The sequence below is a fragment of the Natrix helvetica genome (assembly GCF_964273705.1).
Source record: "Natrix helvetica genome assembly, chromosome: 4".
NCBI classification, from domain to species: domain Eukaryota; kingdom Metazoa; phylum Chordata; class Lepidosauria; order Squamata; family Natricidae; genus Natrix; species Natrix helvetica.
In genome coordinates this window covers 121,120,058-121,139,470 of record NC_138550.1, presented here as the reverse complement: position 1 = coordinate 121,139,470, position 19,413 = coordinate 121,120,058, and the positions used below count along the sequence as shown (strand labels likewise).

The 19,413-nt window shown below is 43.4% G+C and overlaps 1 protein-coding gene across 1 annotated transcript in view; it reads left to right on the top strand.

Annotated features, from left to right (window-relative positions):
• Positions 1-19,413, top strand: part of ANKRD29 (ankyrin repeat domain 29) — a 45,507-nt gene that overhangs the window by 14,843 nt on the left and 11,251 nt on the right. Inside the window, exons 4-7 of the mRNA XM_081950283.1 lie at positions 98-196; positions 4,840-4,938; positions 12,812-12,910; positions 16,593-16,691. Of these exons, the coding sequence (XP_081806409.1) occupies positions 98-196; positions 4,840-4,938; positions 12,812-12,910; positions 16,593-16,691 (396 nt within the window). The remainder of the gene's footprint in view (positions 1-97; positions 197-4,839; positions 4,939-12,811; positions 12,911-16,592; positions 16,692-19,413) is intronic.

Below are 19,413 nucleotides of genomic sequence, written 5' to 3'. Positions count from 1 at the left end.
ACTTCCATCAACATGCTTGTTAAACTTCTTACATATATTTTGTATGAAATGCCCCTTCATCTTTAGTAATCTATGGGATTTCTGATTCTCGTTTTAGACTGGAGCCACTGCCCTATTCTTTGCTGCACAACAAGGCCACAATGATATAGTGAAGTTACTCTTTGAATATGGAGCTTCCACAGAATTCAAAACCAAAGTAAGAAGTTATACTTGGCTTCAACATATTGGTGAACTTAGACAGCCAGGCAGGAAGGAAAGGCAGCTGTTTTCTTCTGATCCAAGGCTTGGCATGGAGAGCTGACAAGAGGCCCACAGAATCATTTTGCTTCTCCCTGTACAGTTCTCTGGCAGGACATTAAATTGTGTGTGACTCTTATTGCTCAGTTTTATATAAGTATCACTCAATTTGTTTGTTATTTTTGTCATTTCATTTGGGAAGGGCAAAGCCAAAGCTGACAATGAAAGCAAACTTTTAAAAAAAGAAATACAAAAGACTTTCCGCTTGATTGACAGATTGGAAATATATGAAAGTCACAGTTATAGAGACTGTATTAGCTCGATTTAGAAAACAAAACAGTACGGCATTTTGTATTTATTAGGGACAGGAATTGTTCCCATGGGGTGCTGTAGATTGTCACAGTATGATAGCTGGAAATGATGGAAGCTGTAATCCCACATATTTGAGTAGTTTGGGGAAAGCTGCAGTATATATCTTACTTTTGCACTAAATAGGAGGCATCCTGATCTGCAGATATTGTTGCCATTGTAGATTTCTGCAGATCATTTGTTGAACTGCTTTCACTTTGCTGCAAAGGAGCCCATAACTCTGCAAATGGAAGAAATTGTGGAGTGTTATATACAAAGAACTGACATTAGCCCTAGTAGTTAACTCTTGACAGGGTCCCCCTCAAGGAGTGGGTGCATAATCTTGGGGGGGGGGGTCCTTCATAGCTCCTGCTGAAACATCAGATAAAAGCTATTCTTTAAAGTAGCAGCATCTTTTTGCACAAAAACCCCAAAAGAAGATTTTGCATTTCTCTGAGATCTAAAATATTTATTTCTAATCATTTTCAAAATGTGCACACCCTTACTACATGCCCTTATATATTCTGAATTTTTTATATCATAATCTTGATTTATCTCACAGTTCTAATATGGAACTTGAAAATGAATCTGATCCTCCCAGGTTCTCTTTGTATGTAAGACACAACAGTTTTAGGGGGGAAGTAGCAGCACAAGATCCTATGAGAACTTTACCATGTAAGAAGAAACTGGTACAAAGATCTGAATTTAGGCCACAGAATGAATAGTTTAAACCAGGACAACAAAAGAAAACCTGTATCTGGCTTTAAAAGAAATAAAAGAAATGTGAAAGCAACCAATAACAATAAGAATGCTTTTATAATAAAACCAAATCCATAAAATACTAAATACAGTATGGAAAAAATAATAAAAACTTTCAAGAAATCTTAGATAATCCAAAAAATAATAAATATATCCACAAAATAAATCAACCAAGTGGAGGGAGAACATCGACCATAACCTGGGAATAGTAGAATCTTTGCATCAGCCACAATCTATAGTAAGTAACTTAGCTGAAGGATCTTTCCCATCAGATTGAAGATCCATCATTCAAATAAAACAGTTAGTCTCTCTGTTCCCCGTAGTGCAAGGAGATGGATCAGACTATACCAGATTTGGCTTCCTCCTTCAGTTATATGTTTTGGAAGAACAACTTTTTGACTGAAAGGGCCATAACAAAAAAAACTGGATCCTGGGGGGTGGGTGGGTAGGTGGAAGAGAAATGAATTAATTTTAATTAAATGAATTGCACTTAATATGATTACTTTGCATGCATTTCATTTTCTTTTCTATTATTAGTCCAGTGGCACCTTTTTGAAGAAGGATCACTGCATCCAAAAGCTTTGGAGAGATAGTCTTGAAATTACAAGTTGTGCACCCCTGACTTGCGTTAAGTGTTTTGTTGTTTCTGACATCCTGTTTCATTAATGTGGAAACTGCCTTTTTACAGGAAGTAACCCACTGATTCACTACCTGTTTTCCAGGGCTGCATGTAAATAGAAAGTTGGTTGAATTCAAATCAGAAACTCCTAGCATGTTTACCTAGAAATTCAGAATATAGAGTTTGTGGGTCTTAATGTAATATGAAAAGTGTTATCAGAAGGAGATTTCAGCACCCTAATACAGTAACACACATTGCTGTTCAGCTTATTAGTTGTTTGTGCCCGAAATTCCTTGGAGGAGTTCGGACTAGTATTGACTAATTAGTTCAATATGCACAGCATCTGTTGTACAACTCATGCATTTGCTTTCTGGTTGAAAAGATCTCTTGTGCTTCTTCGTCACAGCAAAGCCATTTTGGGGTAATTGTTCTCTTCATTCTGAGATCTTTGTGTGCAGTTGTTCGAAGACTGATGTAATTTCTCAGAGTTTCCAGCTTGTTTGCCAGCAGCAGCAATGCTGCTTCAGTTTCTAATGCACTGCAGATGGGACCAACTTTTTGCCAAATTTAATATGGAAAGAGGAACTCCATTCCAGGCATAATTAGAGAAAGTACATATATTAATATGAAGCACTATATACTCTCTTCCTATTGCATTTTTGCAAAGCCGCTTAGCTATCCCAATTAGTCAGTCATACGCGTCTATTATGGAAGAATTGAATTTTGCATTGTTCTCCTAAAAAACATTGTCTTTCTACACAAAAATATAGGCCTGCAATCAAACAAACATATGGTATAGAATATAATACATATTACTTTAATAAATAGAAACGCATAAGGCATAGCTCTGTGACCCTCTAAATTCAGGTTGAAAAAAGGGTTAGCTATCTGAGCATTAAACTCCTGAGAGCACTTTTACACCAGTGACATAATTCAAGTAATCCGCATTATGCTTTCAAACAAAAAATTGAATGTTACCAGTGTGTGGGGTAGATAGGATATTTTGCGGTTATATAAACATGCAACAGTTTGGAAAGACAAGTATGGTGAGGTTATTAATTGCTATGATAATGTAATTATGCGACACTTCATAATCTGCTTCTATGTGATAGAAGTAAAAAATTGAAATTATTTCCTGTCATCTCAAGCTCCTGGAAGATTGTTAAATGATCAGTGCAGAATTTTGTTTGTACTGTAGTTATTGATGCTCCATTTAGTATAAAATGAGGGCAGAACAGTGGTGAAATTCATTTTTTTTAGTACCGGTTTTGTGGGCGTGGCTTGGAGGGTGTGGCAGGGGAAGGATACTGCAAAATCTCCATTCCCTTCCCACTCCAGGGAAAAGATATTGCAAAATCTCCATTCTCATCCCATTCGGGGGCCAGCCAGAGGTGTTATTTGCCGGTTCTCCAAACTACTAAAAATTTCCTCTACTGGTTCTGTAGAACCCATCAGAACCTGCTGAATTTTACCCCTGGCGCAGAATATACTTGCAGTTGTCATAAAGGGACAGGTTTGACAAAGGAAAAGAACCAGTGGTGGGTTCCTCCCGGATCGCACCGGATCGCGCGCGCTCCCTTTCAGCGCTCCACCTGGCTTGCGCGCTCCCTTTCAGCGCTCCACCTGGCTTGCGCGCTCCCTTTCAGCGCTCCACCTGGCTCTCGCGCTCCCTTCCGGCGCTGAAACCGGAAGTACAGTTTTGCCCGGCCCTGGCGAAGCAACGACGCCTGTCTGCGCTCCACCAGCTCGGCTGGGAACGGAGATGTTTCCTCAGCGGAGCGGAGCGCCTGAAAAGTCTTTTCAGGCGCTCCGCTCCGCTGAGGAAACATCTCCGTTCCCAGCCGAGCTGGTGGAGCGCAGGCAGGCGTCGTTGCTTCGCCAGGGGCGGGGCAAGACTGTACTTCCGGTTTCAGCGCCGGAAGGGAGCGCGAGAGCCAGGTGGAGCGCTGAAAGGGAGCGCGCAAGCCAGGTGGAGCGCTGAAAGGGAGCGCGCAAGCCAGGTGGAGCGCTGAAAGGGAGCGCGCGCGATCCGGTGCGATCCAGCAGGAACCCACCACTGAAAAGAACAATGGGGAAACAGCTGTAACCTTACCAGATTTCCCAAGTTTCATCTGCTATGGAAACTGTGTAGCCTTTTTATAGAACTGAATGTTATTTTATGAGGAGCCGTGTTCTGTGATAACCATGGTTTGAAATAAGGGAACAAACCATGATGGGAGATGGCTTTTATCTTAAAATGCAAGTTTGCTTGAAACACAAATTATAGGACATTTTTAAAAATGCAGGTGTGGACCAATGAACTTTCCTTATAGCTTTTTTTTTCTATGGATCATGCAGGTCACTGCTTCCTTAGGTTCCAAAATTGAAAGTAAGCCCTACTGATGTGGTGTTTGCAACAGTTCTGGGGAAATGGTTCAGCCCTGCTTTTGTTTTTGCAAAGTGAACCTAGCCATAGTTCCATGGGAAGCCTTATTTAAAAGAGTAAGAACTTCCATTGTTTCTTACAGCTTAGCCTTAAGTGACTCTTCTTCATGCTTAAAGCCAGGTTTCTGCTTAGAGGAAGGAAAGAGAAAAGCACAGCCAAAATTTCCCCTTTAAAAGAGGCCACTGAATATAAATCTATATGGGGGTATATTGTAGTAAATGTAAAAGCTGTTTATAAGTTGGAATAAAATGAGCATAATATATTAAGAGGGGTCTGCTTCCAATTAAGATTCAACATGTTTTTAAATAAATAGAAATTGGGTTGTATTTTCAGGGAAGCAAGTTATAACCACATAAACTGATTTTTTCTACGCAGGAGTTAAGTGCTAAGAAATGTTTAGGAGTCATTGTTCTCTGAAACTTTCTCTTGTATCCGTTTGTATTCTTTTCAGGATGGTGGTACTGCTTTGCTAGCTGCTTGCCAATATGGGCACATGAGAGTGGTGGATACCTTACTAAAGCATGGGGCCAACATACATGATGAGCTTTATGTGAGTTTCCTTGAAATGTAAATTCAATATTTCAATCTTGCTGGGGCTAAAAGGAACAAATTTGTTTCATTATTTATGTGACTGTCTCAAATAACCGAAGATCTCTGGAACACTAAATTAATACAACCTCTTCCATAAGTTTGTAGAATAAGTAATTCACTTTTAGCTTGATCATGAGATTGCCATAGCAGTTAGATTCTTTTAGTATTTCCTTAGTTAAAAAATAACTTCTCTTTATTTAGCAAACAAGTAACTCAGTTTTTTTGCATATCTCTCTATTATAGTGTTGCTTTAATTTATGCCATGCATAGACTTTGTTTAAAATGGTACAATCTATAATTAAGTAACCATAGTTTGCATAACATAAAGCAGAATGACCATTGGCTTACCTGAAGGGTCCTTTTCTGTGCACTGCGGGAGAGTCCAAGCAACGGGTTAAATCAGTCTGGTTGCTCTAGGACTGAGGAATCTTTTTCCTTGGCCACGCCTCCTGGTGTTGCTTGGCCCCAGAATTTTGAGAAGGTCTGGAACCCGTGAAGTCTGGAAGCATGATGAAGCAGTAAAGGAAAGTCCAAGTTGACACGACGGTCACGAATCCCTGGACAGAGAAGCCAGGGTGGGTTGGACTCTCCCGCAGTGCACAGAAAAGGACCCTTCAGGTAAGCCAGTGGTCATTTTCCTGTGCACTGCTTGGAGAGTTCAAGCAATGGGACATACCCAAGTTATATGTCACTAGGGTGGGCAGAAGGTCAGTCCTGGGATTCGGTCATGGAAACAACCGCCTGGAGAACCCGCCTGCCGAACGAGGCTTCAGCTGAAGCATACATGTCCAATTTATAGTTCTTGACAAAGGGTGATGGTGAAGACCAGGTAGCCGCTCTGCAGATGTCATCAATGGGTGGCCCAGGCCGTGGTGGTGGCAGCGCCCCTTGTGGAATGAGTGGTAATGTGTTAAGGTACTGCCCTGGACTGATGTTCGTATGCAGCTACAATGCATGCTCTGAGCCACCTGCCAACCGTAGAAGATGTCACCTTCTTATCCAAGGAGCCTGGCTGGAATGACACAAAGAGGGCCTCTGATCTGTGGAGGTCTGCAGAACGCTTGATGTATATCCACAGGGCCTGTCTGACGTCCAACTTGTGCCAAACATGTTCCTTTGGGTGGTTGGGGTGCGGGCAGAAGTTAGGTAGGATGACTTCTTGCGCCCTGTGGAACCAGGTGTTGATCTTTGGGATGAAGGCAGGGTCCAGACGTAGTATGACCTTGTCCGGATGGATGACACAAAGGTCCTCACAGACCGATAGAGCCGCCAGCTCTGATATGTGCCTCGCAGATGTTATTGCGACAAGAAAGGCAGGCTTTAAGGTGAGGTGTCGAAGTGACGTTGTATGTAGAGGCTTGAAGGGTGGTGAAGTAAGAGCCCGTAGGACCACCGATAACTGCCAGGTGGGGTAAAGGTGAACCACCGGAGGGCGTAAGTTGGAGGCACCCTTAAGGAAACAGTGAACCCTTGATATTTTGCTGAGGGGCTGGGTCGGATCACCGGACCAAACAGTGGATAGTGCTGCCACCTGACGACGAAGGTGTTGGGGACGAGACCCTTGTTTAGGCCCCTCTGTAGAAAGTCCAGTATGCGGGAAACAGGTGCAGTGACTGGATCAAGATGGAGATTGTCACACCACTTGGCAAAGGTGGACCAAGTGGAGTTGTATATTCTGGTCATTGAAGGACGTCTGGACACCTGGATGGTATGTACCACCTCCTCCAACAGGCCCTCTCTCCTCAGGAGGTCCCCCTCAAGTGCCAGATGGCCAGCTGGAGCCACTGGGGGTCCGGGTGGACTATGGCCTCTTGGCTGAGGGAAATCTGGCCTTGAGGGATTTGCCATGGAGTGGACACTGACAGGCTGACAAGGTCAGCGTACCAGGACCTCCGAGGCCAGTGTGGTGTGACAAGGAGGACCTCTGCCCTTTCAGCGATGATTTTGCAGATCACCTGTGGTAGCAGCGGGAGAGGAGGGAAGGCGTACAGCAGTCCCTGAGGCCATCTGCATCGAAGGGCATCCGTCCCCTCTGCCCCCGGCAAATAGAAGCGGGAGAAGAAGCGTTGGAGTTGCGTGTTCTCTCGGGTCAATCACAGTCAATGAACAGGTCAATCACAGGGGTGACGAATCTGCGAGACAACTGGCGGAACAGGACTGGATTCAATCGCCACTCTGCATTGTCTATGGTGGTCCTGCTCAGCCAGTCCACCTGAGTATTGTCCACTCCCGAGATGTGGTTGGAGCGAATGGATGCAACGTGACGCTTGGCCCATCTGCCCAGGGCCTCCACCTCTGCCATGAGTTTTCTAGACCTGGTGCTGCCCTGGCGATTTATATGTGCCTTGGTGGCTACATTGTCCATCATCAGGCGGACGTGCTGATGCAGAATGTCCCGGTGAAAATGTCGCAGGGCGAATCTCGCTGCCCGCAGCTTCAAGAAGTTGATGTTGCAAGCTGCTTCGGCTGGAGACCACTTGCCCTGAGTTACACGATGTTCCATGTGTGCCCCCCCAGCTGACAAGGCTGGCATCTGTTGTGATGACCACTCTCGCAGGTTCCTTGAACAGGTGTCCCTTCAGTAGAGCTGTTGATTGCCACCATTTGTGAGATCTCTTCATGGTCGGGGAAAGCCACACTGTCATGGATGAGTTGCTCCTGTTGGCTCTCTGATGTGGCAGGAGAAGCCACTGCAACTCTCTGGAATGAAGCCGTGCCCAGGGGATGACCGAGATGCAGGAGATCATCTTCCCCAAAAGTTGTGAGAGGAGTAGCATGGAGACTCGCCTCAAGCTCAGAACCTTGTAGGTCAGGGATACTAAGCTGTCTGTCCTGCCCTGAGAAAGGAACAGTTGAGGTTCTTGAGGTCCAAGATAGCCCTACACCCCCCTAGGTTCTTGGGTACCAGGAAGAGAATGGAATAAAATCCCTTCCCTTCCTGTAAGGGTGGAACCTGATCCATGGCATTGATCTCCAGGAGATGGCGAATTTCCTGGGTCATGAGCTCCCTCTTGAGAGGGCAAGAGGGGGTTGGGCAGCAGATGAAATTCTGAGGTGGTTGAGAGAGGCACTCCAAAGAGAGTCCCTCCCTGATGTTCTGGAGGACCCAGGCGTCCTCTGTTCCCATTGGGTGGCAAACAGTTGAAGCTGACCCCCAATGGGAGGGGAGTGTTGATGGTCACTTGGATTTACGGAAGGGCCTATTGGAAGCCCCGCCGCGGTTGGACCTGCAGTAGTTGAACTGCTACCTACCCCTGTCCCGAAAGGACTGCCTGTCCTGAGACCTATCTCCCGACTGGCTAACTGGTCTGTTCGAGGGAGCGGAGGAGGATCCTACAGGCTCACTGGAACGAAAGGACTACCTCTTGAAAAAGAGATCGGATTTACAGTCCTGTTTCTTGTTCAAGGTAGGCAGAACTTTCCGCTTATCAGATTCGATCAAGAAGGGGTCTAAGACCTCCCCAAATAATTTGATCCCCTTAAACGGAACAGAAGCCAACTTCCACTTGTTGTTCTGATCCGCCTGCCAGTGACGGAGCCACACAAGGCGGCGGGACATCAAATTGGAAGCTAATGCTCTAGAAGCGAATTTGACCGTGTTAAGGGAGGCATGGTGATGGAGACTCTGGTGGCTGACACTGGCTCTGATGACCAGCAGATATTGTGGAATCAGGAAGAGTTCGTGAAAAAAAAAATGCCAGAAGAGAAAGCTGGGGCTCTGCAAATGAATCCAATGAAAATCCAGCCACTCAAACAGGAGGTGAGAAGGTAGAAAAGCAACCAAGGCTGCAAGACCAGGCAGATAAGGCAGGGAGAGACAGGGGATATAATTGAGGAGCCCTCCCTGCGTGATGTATGACCACTAGGTGGCCAAGACACCAGTGCCGCTTGGGGAGACGTTATGGGTGGCAGTGATCCAGCCAGAGACCCGAAACAGGGCCAGCTAACCACCCTGCGGCTATCTGCTGAAGCGTGGCTGAGCGGGCAATCCGATTGAAAAAGGCATGAAATTAAGCCTTACCAAAATGGCCACCGCTCTGGTGTGAGGGTGAAGGAGGAAGATAAGATGGCGGCCACGCGTTTTAAAGCGGCCTCGCACCTCTCCGCAGCAGGCTGTGCCTTCCCAAATGCAAGAAAACCAGAAAAAAAACAAAGTAAACCACCGGCAGCCGCCGGGAGCCTTGCCGTCCTGCTGCGCTTTAAAGCTGATTCGGCAGCTCTCCACTGCCGTCCAAAGGTGGCGCGGCAAGCAGAGCACCCACCACCACCACACCTACCTCCGAGAAAGTCAACGACGGTGAAAAAAATCAAATCTAAATAGCCTACACTAAGTAAGGGGTAAAAAAAGCACAAATAAGGATAACAAGGAAAAAGAAAAATGGGAATAAGTAGTAGGAGAGTCCTAGCTAGGATAAATTAAGCTGGAGCTCACAAAAAGAAGTCCTGAATGGGCAGATTGAGGAAAATTCTGGGGCCAAGCAACACTAGGAGGCGTGGCCAAGGAAAAAGATTCCTCAGTTGTAGGGCAACCAGACTGATTTAACCCATTGCTTGGACTCTCCAAGCAGTGCACAAGAAAATGGGAGTTTTAGCGGCTGTGCGTTGCCCTTGATTCTTTCTTGGATGAGAGTTACACTCAAGTTGTGGGTTGTGATGAAACAGGGGAGGGGAAAATTCCTTTACTCCAGTCCAGACCTTTTAAAAAAAATACAGCCAAACCCAAAATTGCTACCTCCACTCTTAAAGTAGTACTTTCATATCAGAATTTGGCACAATAGAGTGTTGCATCAAATAATTACTCCTTTGTTTCAAGATAAAAGTAGAGGGGGTATATAGGAGCTGCACTAAAGCCTTGGGAGGGCTGCATGCAAACTATGGCTGCAAAGAAAGAGAATAGTTCATAAGTGTCTATGATTAGATGTCATTTATATCTGTCTTCTCAGGTACAAGTATAAGTATCAGATATAATAGTTTTTCATCAGAAATATGCATTTACATATCAATAAACTGGCATATATATTTATATATGTAAATTTATATGATAGAATGCAATGCAGCAGTCCAGCCAGTTTCTTATGCTGTCCCCAGTATGCAAATCTAAATCAAAATTGTTTTTTGTATACTACTTTGATTTTTTTTAAAATCAATATTTAGAAGAATTTTTAAAAATGAGCAACTAACTTTTTTCTGTTCTGCAATAATGTCTGGAAAGCCCTTTATTATATACCTGTATAAAGCAAGCAAGGATTTCATTTAACATTGAGACAGCTGTTTAGAGTGAAATAATCATGCAAATTATGTGAGGATTTTCCCCAGTTTGTGTTAGACCCCTTAATGAACAAATATGGCAAACTATTATGATTATTGTAGAACACTCCTTTGGCATTTTGTTGCAATGTTTTTCTCTCAAAAAAGAAGACTTGGATTGCTATTTATTTCTAGTCATCCCAGAATCTGTTGGTGATGGATATTTCTTTCTTTCTGGGCATTCTTGCTCTCCCGCTTAGAGTAGAATATGAAGTTAGTCTGGAACCTTCAAGCCACTAACTGAGCCATGCAGTGGTGGGTTTCAAATTTTTTTAGAACCTCTTCTGTAGGTGTGGCCTGCTTTGTGGGAGTGGCTTGTTGGCCATGTGACCGGGTAGAAGTGGCTTGCTGGCCATGTGACTGGGTGGGCATGGCCAACTTGTAAAATGTGGTGAAACTCCCTTAACAACGCTCTTGCTTAGCAACCAAAATGTTGGCTCAGAAACTCTGGCATTTGAAGCACGCAAGTCTTAAAGCTGTCAAGTTACAAGATCCTTGCACCCCTAACCCTTTAGAAAAAAAAAATACCCCAGGGGTATTCAAACTTGACAGCTTTAAGACTTGTGGACTTCAACTCCCAGAATTCCTCCTCCAGTCATGTTGGCTCAAGAACTCTGGCATCCTCCTCTCGCCCTTCATCTTGATGATGTGCGGACAGGCGGGGGGAGGGAGCTGGAACCGGTTCTAAACGGCACTGTAGATTTATGGAACCTCTTCTATAGAAGAGGTTAGAACTGGCTGGAACCCACCCCTGGAGCCATGACACTTACATCTATCCACAGTATGAACATACCTTAGGAACCTCTTCATTTTGTTGTGTCTTCATGAGCTTGCCATCATCTTGTCTGTAATTTGTGAGTAGGATTAGGCTAAGGCTAAACTGTCCTTTGCTATTAGTTTGAAAGTATTGTTTTCTCTGTGAAGCAGGCTAGGTGCATAAAATGCCAGTCACTTGGGCAATTGTTATGTAGGGAATATGGACAATCTGGTGTCTATGGATCACTTAGTGCTGATGGAGTAACCCTATCCCTTGGGTCTGAGGCACTTTCCTCTGCCACAATTCTTTTTTTTTTACTTTTTTAAAAATCCAAGTTGTTGCAACTTGCTAGAGACTAGACAACTGTTCTATGGTTTGGAAAATAGGGTGCTGAATGTTGTTAAATTCCTTAGCTTACTTTATCCCTCTCAATTCTCAATTTTGATTGGTTTTGGTCTTTTGCTTTGTTGCATATGTACTGTAAAGCAGTAAAAGTTACCTGTCAAAATTCATTCTCTCTCCAAGCATCATACCTACCAATTCCTACATTAATATCCTGAACTGCAGGTGGCTTTTTGCTGGGGATTTTGCCCCTTGCTTTGCTGAACATCACCTGCATATTTAAAATCAGCAACAAATGAGAACACAGGCCATAATTACTGTAGGGAGATTGCTTGACACCATATGATGATATTTTTTGCTCAACTACTCTAGGAGGGAATGCACTGTACTGACCATAATATGCTACCAGGAATTTCCTAATCTTTTTACAATCTCTCTTTCCCATTTCCTCCTCTTTTTAGCTTTTCTTGCAACTGGATAAAACATTCTTCTCTAATTATTCTCTTTACATTTTCAGGAAGGATAAGTTAAATGAACTACTTGATTTATACGCATCCAGTAAAATATTTAAAAATCAATTATTTAAAAATCAACCCAGAAGGCAATGAATAAAGCTATGAATAAAAATAACTTCATTACATTATATGGTTTGTTAAATCAAAGTTATAAAAGAAAGGTAACAATAATCCAAACGAGCAGTGTATAATAATCCAAATAATAATACAAATATCCAATAATCCAAAGAGGGCGTGCATAAGCACAAGGGGGTGTGCATAAATGCACCAGTGTACCTACCGTCCCTGTTCTACTGTCTCCATTTATTTGTATTCATTTCCTTTGTTCATGTCTATGTTTATATTTATACCTGTTATCTTGTACATGTTTTATAAACTAAATAAATAAAAAAATATTTTTGGTGCATACTGTTTTTTTGTATTAGATTATTTCAAAACTCAATTTTTAAAAATTATCAAAATCCTTAGTCAAGTTGTGCTTGATAGTCTTTAAATGGTTTAATATACTTCAAAGCAATGAATAAACAGAAGAACCTGATTGCCATTTGTCATATTTGTTATTCAGTTGAGCTGATAAAAGGTTTATGATTGGCAAAGTTCCTCTACAGGCAAACCTCAAATATACACTGCTGGAACAATTACTCACAAAACAGCTCTAATCTTTACATTGACTACATCTCAAGCTAGAAGCAGAGTAATTAAAGAGCATCTTTGTATTTTACTTTTATCAGTGATGCAGACAGACTTACATTAAGTGATAGGAAGTGTTTAATGGATGTGGAAAAAAATCTTAAGTACAAGTGGCATTTTTCTATGCTTGAGGATTCATGGAAAAAGGGAAACATTCAATGATTCTATTATGGGCATTTTTATTAGTAAAAAATCAAATTAATTTTGTATTTCCAATTAAGGATGGAGCTACTTCACTTTTCCTGGCTGCTCAGGGAGGTTATCTGGATTTAATTCGGTTATTACTATCTTCAGGAGCAAAGGTCAACCAGCCAAGGCAGGTAATATTCAGCATTGTTAAGATGTAGATTTTGTTCTGTTACTGTCCCTTTATCTATTACATGCTAAAATTAATCAGCTACATCTTAATATTCTAATAGTTGTTCTGACTTTAATATGGAAGTAAATATTTGATAGATCTTGGGTTTCATGGTAATAGACTTTCTGCCCACTGCTAAATTTGTTCTGATATTTGGCAATATGTAATGGTATATGAGAGTGATCTTGGGAGACAGGAAATACAGCTACAGATCCTGCACCAGTGGTGTGTAAAAAATATCTCATTTCACCCAAAAGCAGGGCATGGGAAATGCTTCAGAAGAGACCCACCCTTGTTTTTTGGAGAATTAAATGTGCATTTCATTATCAAACTATGTAACATCATTAGTTCTAGAAGGGATAGGGTTTGCTCTCATTTTATGTACTAGTAGCTTGCCCTGTCAGTATTGATGGAAGTGGTGTTGGTGGTCCCTTGATTAGCCTGTTGTTTGTTAGCTTGTTCGTCTGAGTTGGTAGTTTCTTGATTGGTATATTGCATACCTCTTGATTGTTGGTCTAATGTTAATCTTGCTATTAATCTCTGCTCATCTGGGTGTTGATTGTTAAGCTATGAGGTGTTTCAATCTTATGTTTCCTTTTTGGCTTTTTGATTGTCTCCGTGCTTGTTGATGGCTGATTTGTCTAAAGTGCTGAGCTTCCAGGAATTCATTAGCGTTTTTGGACTTAGTTTGGTCCAGGTCTCTAGGATGTTTACAGTTTCCCAGTTGAACTATGGTTGAGTCAGTTGATCTGTTATGAAATTAAGGAGTTTCCATCATGTCTTTGGATTGCTAGTAGTGTTCATGGATGTGCTCTACTAGTTTTCTGTTTGTCTTACATGGTGGCTGTTACATTATACTGTATGTTGTTGTATGTTGCATTAGTCAGTGTATGACTGCTGCTTTTCCTTCTGGGTCTTTTGGCTTACTTAGGAAGTTTTGGAGGGCTTTAGTTGGTTTGTGTGCTATGGTGATGCCATATGGTTGTAATAGTCTGTTAATAGTTTCTAAGATGTTTTTGATGTATGGCAGTGTTATTTTTTTCACAGTTTGTTAGTTGTGCTACATTGGCAGTTTTTTTGATAAAGTTGCATGATTATCCATTTTGTTACAAGATGTTTTATAGATGATCTACCGCCCCGAGTCCCTTTTTGGGAGAGGGGGCGGTCTAAAAATCTAAGAAATAAATAAATAAAATAAATAAATGATCTGTTTCCTTTTTCTGATTTTCAGGGTTGCTGTAGTGTGTTTGTGTTCATCTAAATTTCTCTTGTGGGAGGTTGGGTTTTAGTTTGGGACTGGAGCACTTGGGTATGATAGACTTGTGTTTTAATTTGTCATCACTGCCTCTGCTGCTGAGGATTTCCAGGAAGGGTACCAGAGGTAGTATGCTGCCGATTCACGTGAACCAGTAGTGGCAGCGGCACAAGATTCCGCCCACTCACCCTGATGTCATCATGAACTTTCTGTGCATGCGCAGGTTCTGCGCATGCCCAGACGTGTGCACTCCTGCTACCGAACCGGTAGTGAAGAGAATAGATTACTGAAGGGTACCATATTGTTTTCTATGTTTTTTGTGAATTTTATTCCTTTGAAGATGTTATTGATGGTTTGTGTTTTCTCTAGATGGCCCTCTTTTAGTATAACAAATCTACGTACCAGATCCATACTTTTGATTCTATGCATGGGACTACTACAGACTCTAGATATTATCATTTCTGCTATCCTGAAAGCAGTAGTCCCATGGGTATTCCTTTGATTTGTTGCTATATTTGTCCCTCAAATTGAAAATATGTGGTCAGGCAAAGGTTGAATGTCAGTTCTTCAGCGATGTTGTAGGTTGGGGTCCCTAGTAATAATACAATCGGACAGAGTTTAAAGGAAAGGAGAGGAGAAATACTTCAATGTAAGATAGAAATTATTAACTAGAATCCATTTTTTTCCAAACAGTGAAGGAGACATGTGTCACTGAAAGATTAGAGAATGCATACCAATTCAAAGAATCTAAATAATGTTGCTATTTCATTCCATCGAAACAGAATACAGCAATTTTTTTATATATTTACATACATATAAATATAATATAGTATAGTGCCATCTGTTGAATAAAATATGTAGTCACACATTATGTAATTGCTTTTGCAGCTTTTATTTCATTACTGATAAATATCAAATATAATATAGCATAAGCAAAGTAGTAGTAGCTTCAGGACATTTCTCAGTGTAAATAAATAATGCATTCATATGACTAATCTCACTTTCTAGTCTTAAATGCTTCCTTTCCAAGTGTATGAATCCATTAAATGTAGTTCTCATTTAACACTGCTAATTGGGACTGGAAACTCTTCTTAAACAACGTGGTCATAAGTGATAAAACCATGTAACCATGCCATTTAGTGATGGCAGTTCCCCTGATTGCCATTATTAAACAGGGACTGTGTAGGTTGTTTAAATGATGTCACATGACCATGACTTCCAGCTTCCTGCCAGCAGGTCTTTGCTTGTAGATGGCCAGCAGGAAAGATTGCAAATCATGATCACATGGCTACACTGCAATGGCTATAAGTACAGTGACTCTAACTATCTTTCATTCAGCCCATTGTAACTTCAAGCAGTCACTAAACATGACATTAAAGAAGGAGCCCCTGAATATGCCATAAGGTACATGTGTATAAACTTTGATTGCATCTTTTATTTATTTGTTCCCATTATGATTTGGGTGCATTGTCTTTGTTTACATCTCTGTGCACCCAGATATCTTATATAGGAATCTGATATCTTTCTTTCCTTAATATCTTGGTAAGTAAACATCAAAATAATATTTACCAATTATTGGAAGTAATTAAAGATTGTCTTTTTAATTATATGCCTACTTTTATCTGCCAACATGTGATACATCATAACTGACTTGAAGGTTTCCCATTTCTTTCTATGTGTGGAAATACTTGTTGACATTAGATATCATATAAAACAATGAATTCCTGTAATAATATATTTCTATTCATTTCACATAGTTATTCCTTATTATCTTTGAAACAAATCACAATATATCTTTTTTGTCTATGTGACCTGTTGGCTAGACAGAAAAGTACTAGATCGATGTTTAGAAAGTTTGAGAAGTTACAGACATAGAAGGTAATTGCAGGAAGTCATTTCAGGGAAGCGTACTGAAGGTCTCTGAGGCCTCCGGAGGGCTTCCAGGGGGGCGGGGGAGGCTGTTTTCGCCCTCCCCAGGCTCCTATAAAGCCTCTGGAGCCTGGGGAGGGTAAAAAAAGCATGCAAAAAAATGGGGGGAGCGCCTGTAGTACGCGCATGAGCACTGGGGAGAAAACGGCCATTGCATTATGGGTGCGGCACGCCCGCACACTACCCCCCTGCGCTCCCCCCACTTATGGCACGCAAGCCAAAAATGGTTTGCCATCGCTGGTCTATACTATGCAAAGGTTTTTTTCAATTAGAAGACACCGATATTTGCATTTCCTCTTGACCTGACTACTGTTTCTTTCCAAAGAAAGTATTTCATTTGGATATCCAAGTTCATTTGTCCTTGAACTTCAGCCAGAATCTCATTGTAAACTGCCAGAAATTTTTAGTACTGCTTGAATCAACTTGATTAATCCTATTCCATTTCTGATTTTTTCTTAAGGATGGGACAGCTCCATTGTGGATAGCTTCTCAGATGGGACACAGTGATGTAGTGCGAGTGATGCTGCTCCGAGGAGCAGATCGAGATGCTGCAAGGCTTGTAAGCAAGTACTTTAGTTTTCTAGACTTTATGTTGGAAGAAAGAATGATTCTATAGTAAGATTTATTTATGGTAATTCGGGTGTCTATTCTGGCTAGAATACTTTCTCAAGTATCTCAGTGTTGTTTGGCACAACAGAACCTGTCCTTACAATAGTCAAGAGTCCAATTGTGGCTGCACGATCAGAATTAAAGGAACCATATTATGAAAAAAATCACTCTCCCATAGCTGGCATTCATTTACATTTTAAGTATGCATGTAAATATATTTATTAGCTTATCTTATAAATATATAAATCGCTCAGATCCGGAGCGGATGGCCCCCCTTCAGTGGACCAGAGGAGCCGTCAACAGTGAGTCTTGTGAGACCATTCTGGGAGGAGTTTGATTCTGTTGCCCCCGAGGATTTGGACAGGTTGCGTGGACGGCTGCGACCGACCACGTTTAATGGACCCGTGTCCCTCCTGGTTGGTACTGGCATCCTGGGAAGTGACACGAGGCTGGCTACTGGGCTTGGTGAACGCCTCATTGGGCGAGGGGTCCTTACCTACCGCCTTGAAAGAGGCGGTGGTGAGGCCCTTACTCAAGAGGCCTTCCCTTGACCCGATGGAGCTAGCTAATTACCGTCCAGCCTCCAACCTTCCCTTTTTAGCGAAGGTTGTAGAGAATGTGGTGGCACAGCAGTTTCCACGACACCTTGAGGAATCCGAATATCTAGACCCACGCCAGTCCGGCTTCCGGCCCGGACAGCACGGAGACGGCCTTGGTCGCGTTGGTTGATGATCTCTGGAGGGCCAGAGATAGGGGTTGTTCCTCTATCCTGGTCCTATTAGATCTGTCAGCGGCTTTTGATACCATGGACCATGGTATCCTATTGCGCCGGCTGGGGGGGATGGGAGTTGGAGGCACCGTCCTGCGGTGGTTCGGCTCCTACCTCTCCGACCGGACGCAATGTGTGTTGGCAGGGGGGCAGAGGTCGACCCTGAGGCCACTCACTTGTGGGGTGCCGCAGGGGTTGGTCCTCTCGCCCCTTCTGTTCAACGCATATGTGAAGCCGCTGGGGGAGATAGAAATTTAGAAATAGAAATTTAATTTGTTAGCCGCACCCTCTCCGCAAGGGACTCGGGGCGGCGTACAATAAAATATACATACATACATATAAACATAAAAATACACACATATACATACATATACATACATGCATGGAGGAGGTAATAATTAAAAATACATTACATTAATAATAATAAAAATTAAATTAGTCATTAAAATACCCCGAAATAATAATACAATTTAAAAAAGGACTGTCAGGAGGAAAAGGATAAACTACGGTTGAGCCAGGCCAGACAGTTGAAAGAGGTGGGTCTTGAGCTTTACACAGAAGGAGCGGAGATCGGAAGTAATCCTGATATCAAGGGGGAGGTCATTCCACAGGGCTGGGCCCATCACAGAGAAGGCCCTGCTCCTGGGTGTCGCCCCCCGACACTGTTTAGCGGACGGCACCCGGAGAAGTCCCTCTCTGTGTGAGCGGATTGGTCGTAGGGATGTATGGGGCAGGATGCGATCCCGCAAGTAACTAGGTCCTGTGCCATGGAGCGCTTTAAAGATCATAATCAGAACCTTGAAATGCACCCGATAGACCACAGGAAGCCAGTGCAGCTCGTGCAGGAGAGGTGTTACATGGGAGTACTTAGTCCTCCCCATAATCACCCGCGCGGCTGCATTCTGGACCAACTGTAGTCTCCGTGTGCATCTCAAGGGAAGCCCCATGTAGAGAGCATTGCAGTAGTCCAGGCGAGACGTCACCAGCGCATGGGTGACTGTGCGCAAGGCATCCCGGTCCAATAAGGGGCGCAATTGGCACACCAGGCGAACCTGGTGGAACGCCCCCCCTTGCCACGGCTGTTACATGGTCATCCATGGACAGCCGGGCATCTAGGAGGACGCTCAAATTGTGCGCCCGTTCCATGGGGGCCAGTTGCTCGCCCCCGATGGCCAGAGATGGAAGCAACTGGTTGAACCGGGGGGCCGGAAGCCACAGCCACTCCGTCTTGGAGGGGTTGAGTTTGAGTCGGTTGTCATCCATCCAGATCCGTACGGCTTCCAAGCACCGGGACATCATTTCGACGGCCTCGTTGGGGTGGTTTGGGGTTTTGATCATCCGTGGTTTTGGGGTGGAGTATCATCTGTACGCTGATGATACTCAGCTGTACATTTCCACCCCAAACCACCCCAACGAGGCTGTCGATGTGATGACCCAGTGTTTGGAAGCCGTTGGGGTCTGGATGGGGGACAACAGACTCAAGTTCAACCCCTCCAAGACTGAGTGGCTATGGCTACCGGCACCCCGGTTCAGCCAGTTGATACCATCATTGGCCATAGGGGGCGAGCAATTGCCCCCTGTGGAACAGGCGCGCAATTTGGGCGTCCTCCTAGATGCCCGGCTGTCAATGGATGACCATGTGGCAGCCGTGGCAAGGGGGGCGTTCCACCAGGTTCGCCTGCTGCGCCAATTGCGCCCCCTACTGGACCGGGATGCCCTACGCACGGTCACTCATGCACTGGTGACGTCTCGGCTGGACTACTGCAATGCCCTCTACATGGGGCTTCCCTTGGGACGCGCCCGAAGACTGCAGCTAGTCCAGAACGCAGCCGCGTGGGCCATTATGGGGAGTACTAGGTACTCCCACGTAACACCGTTCCTGCGCGAGCTGCACTGGCTGCCT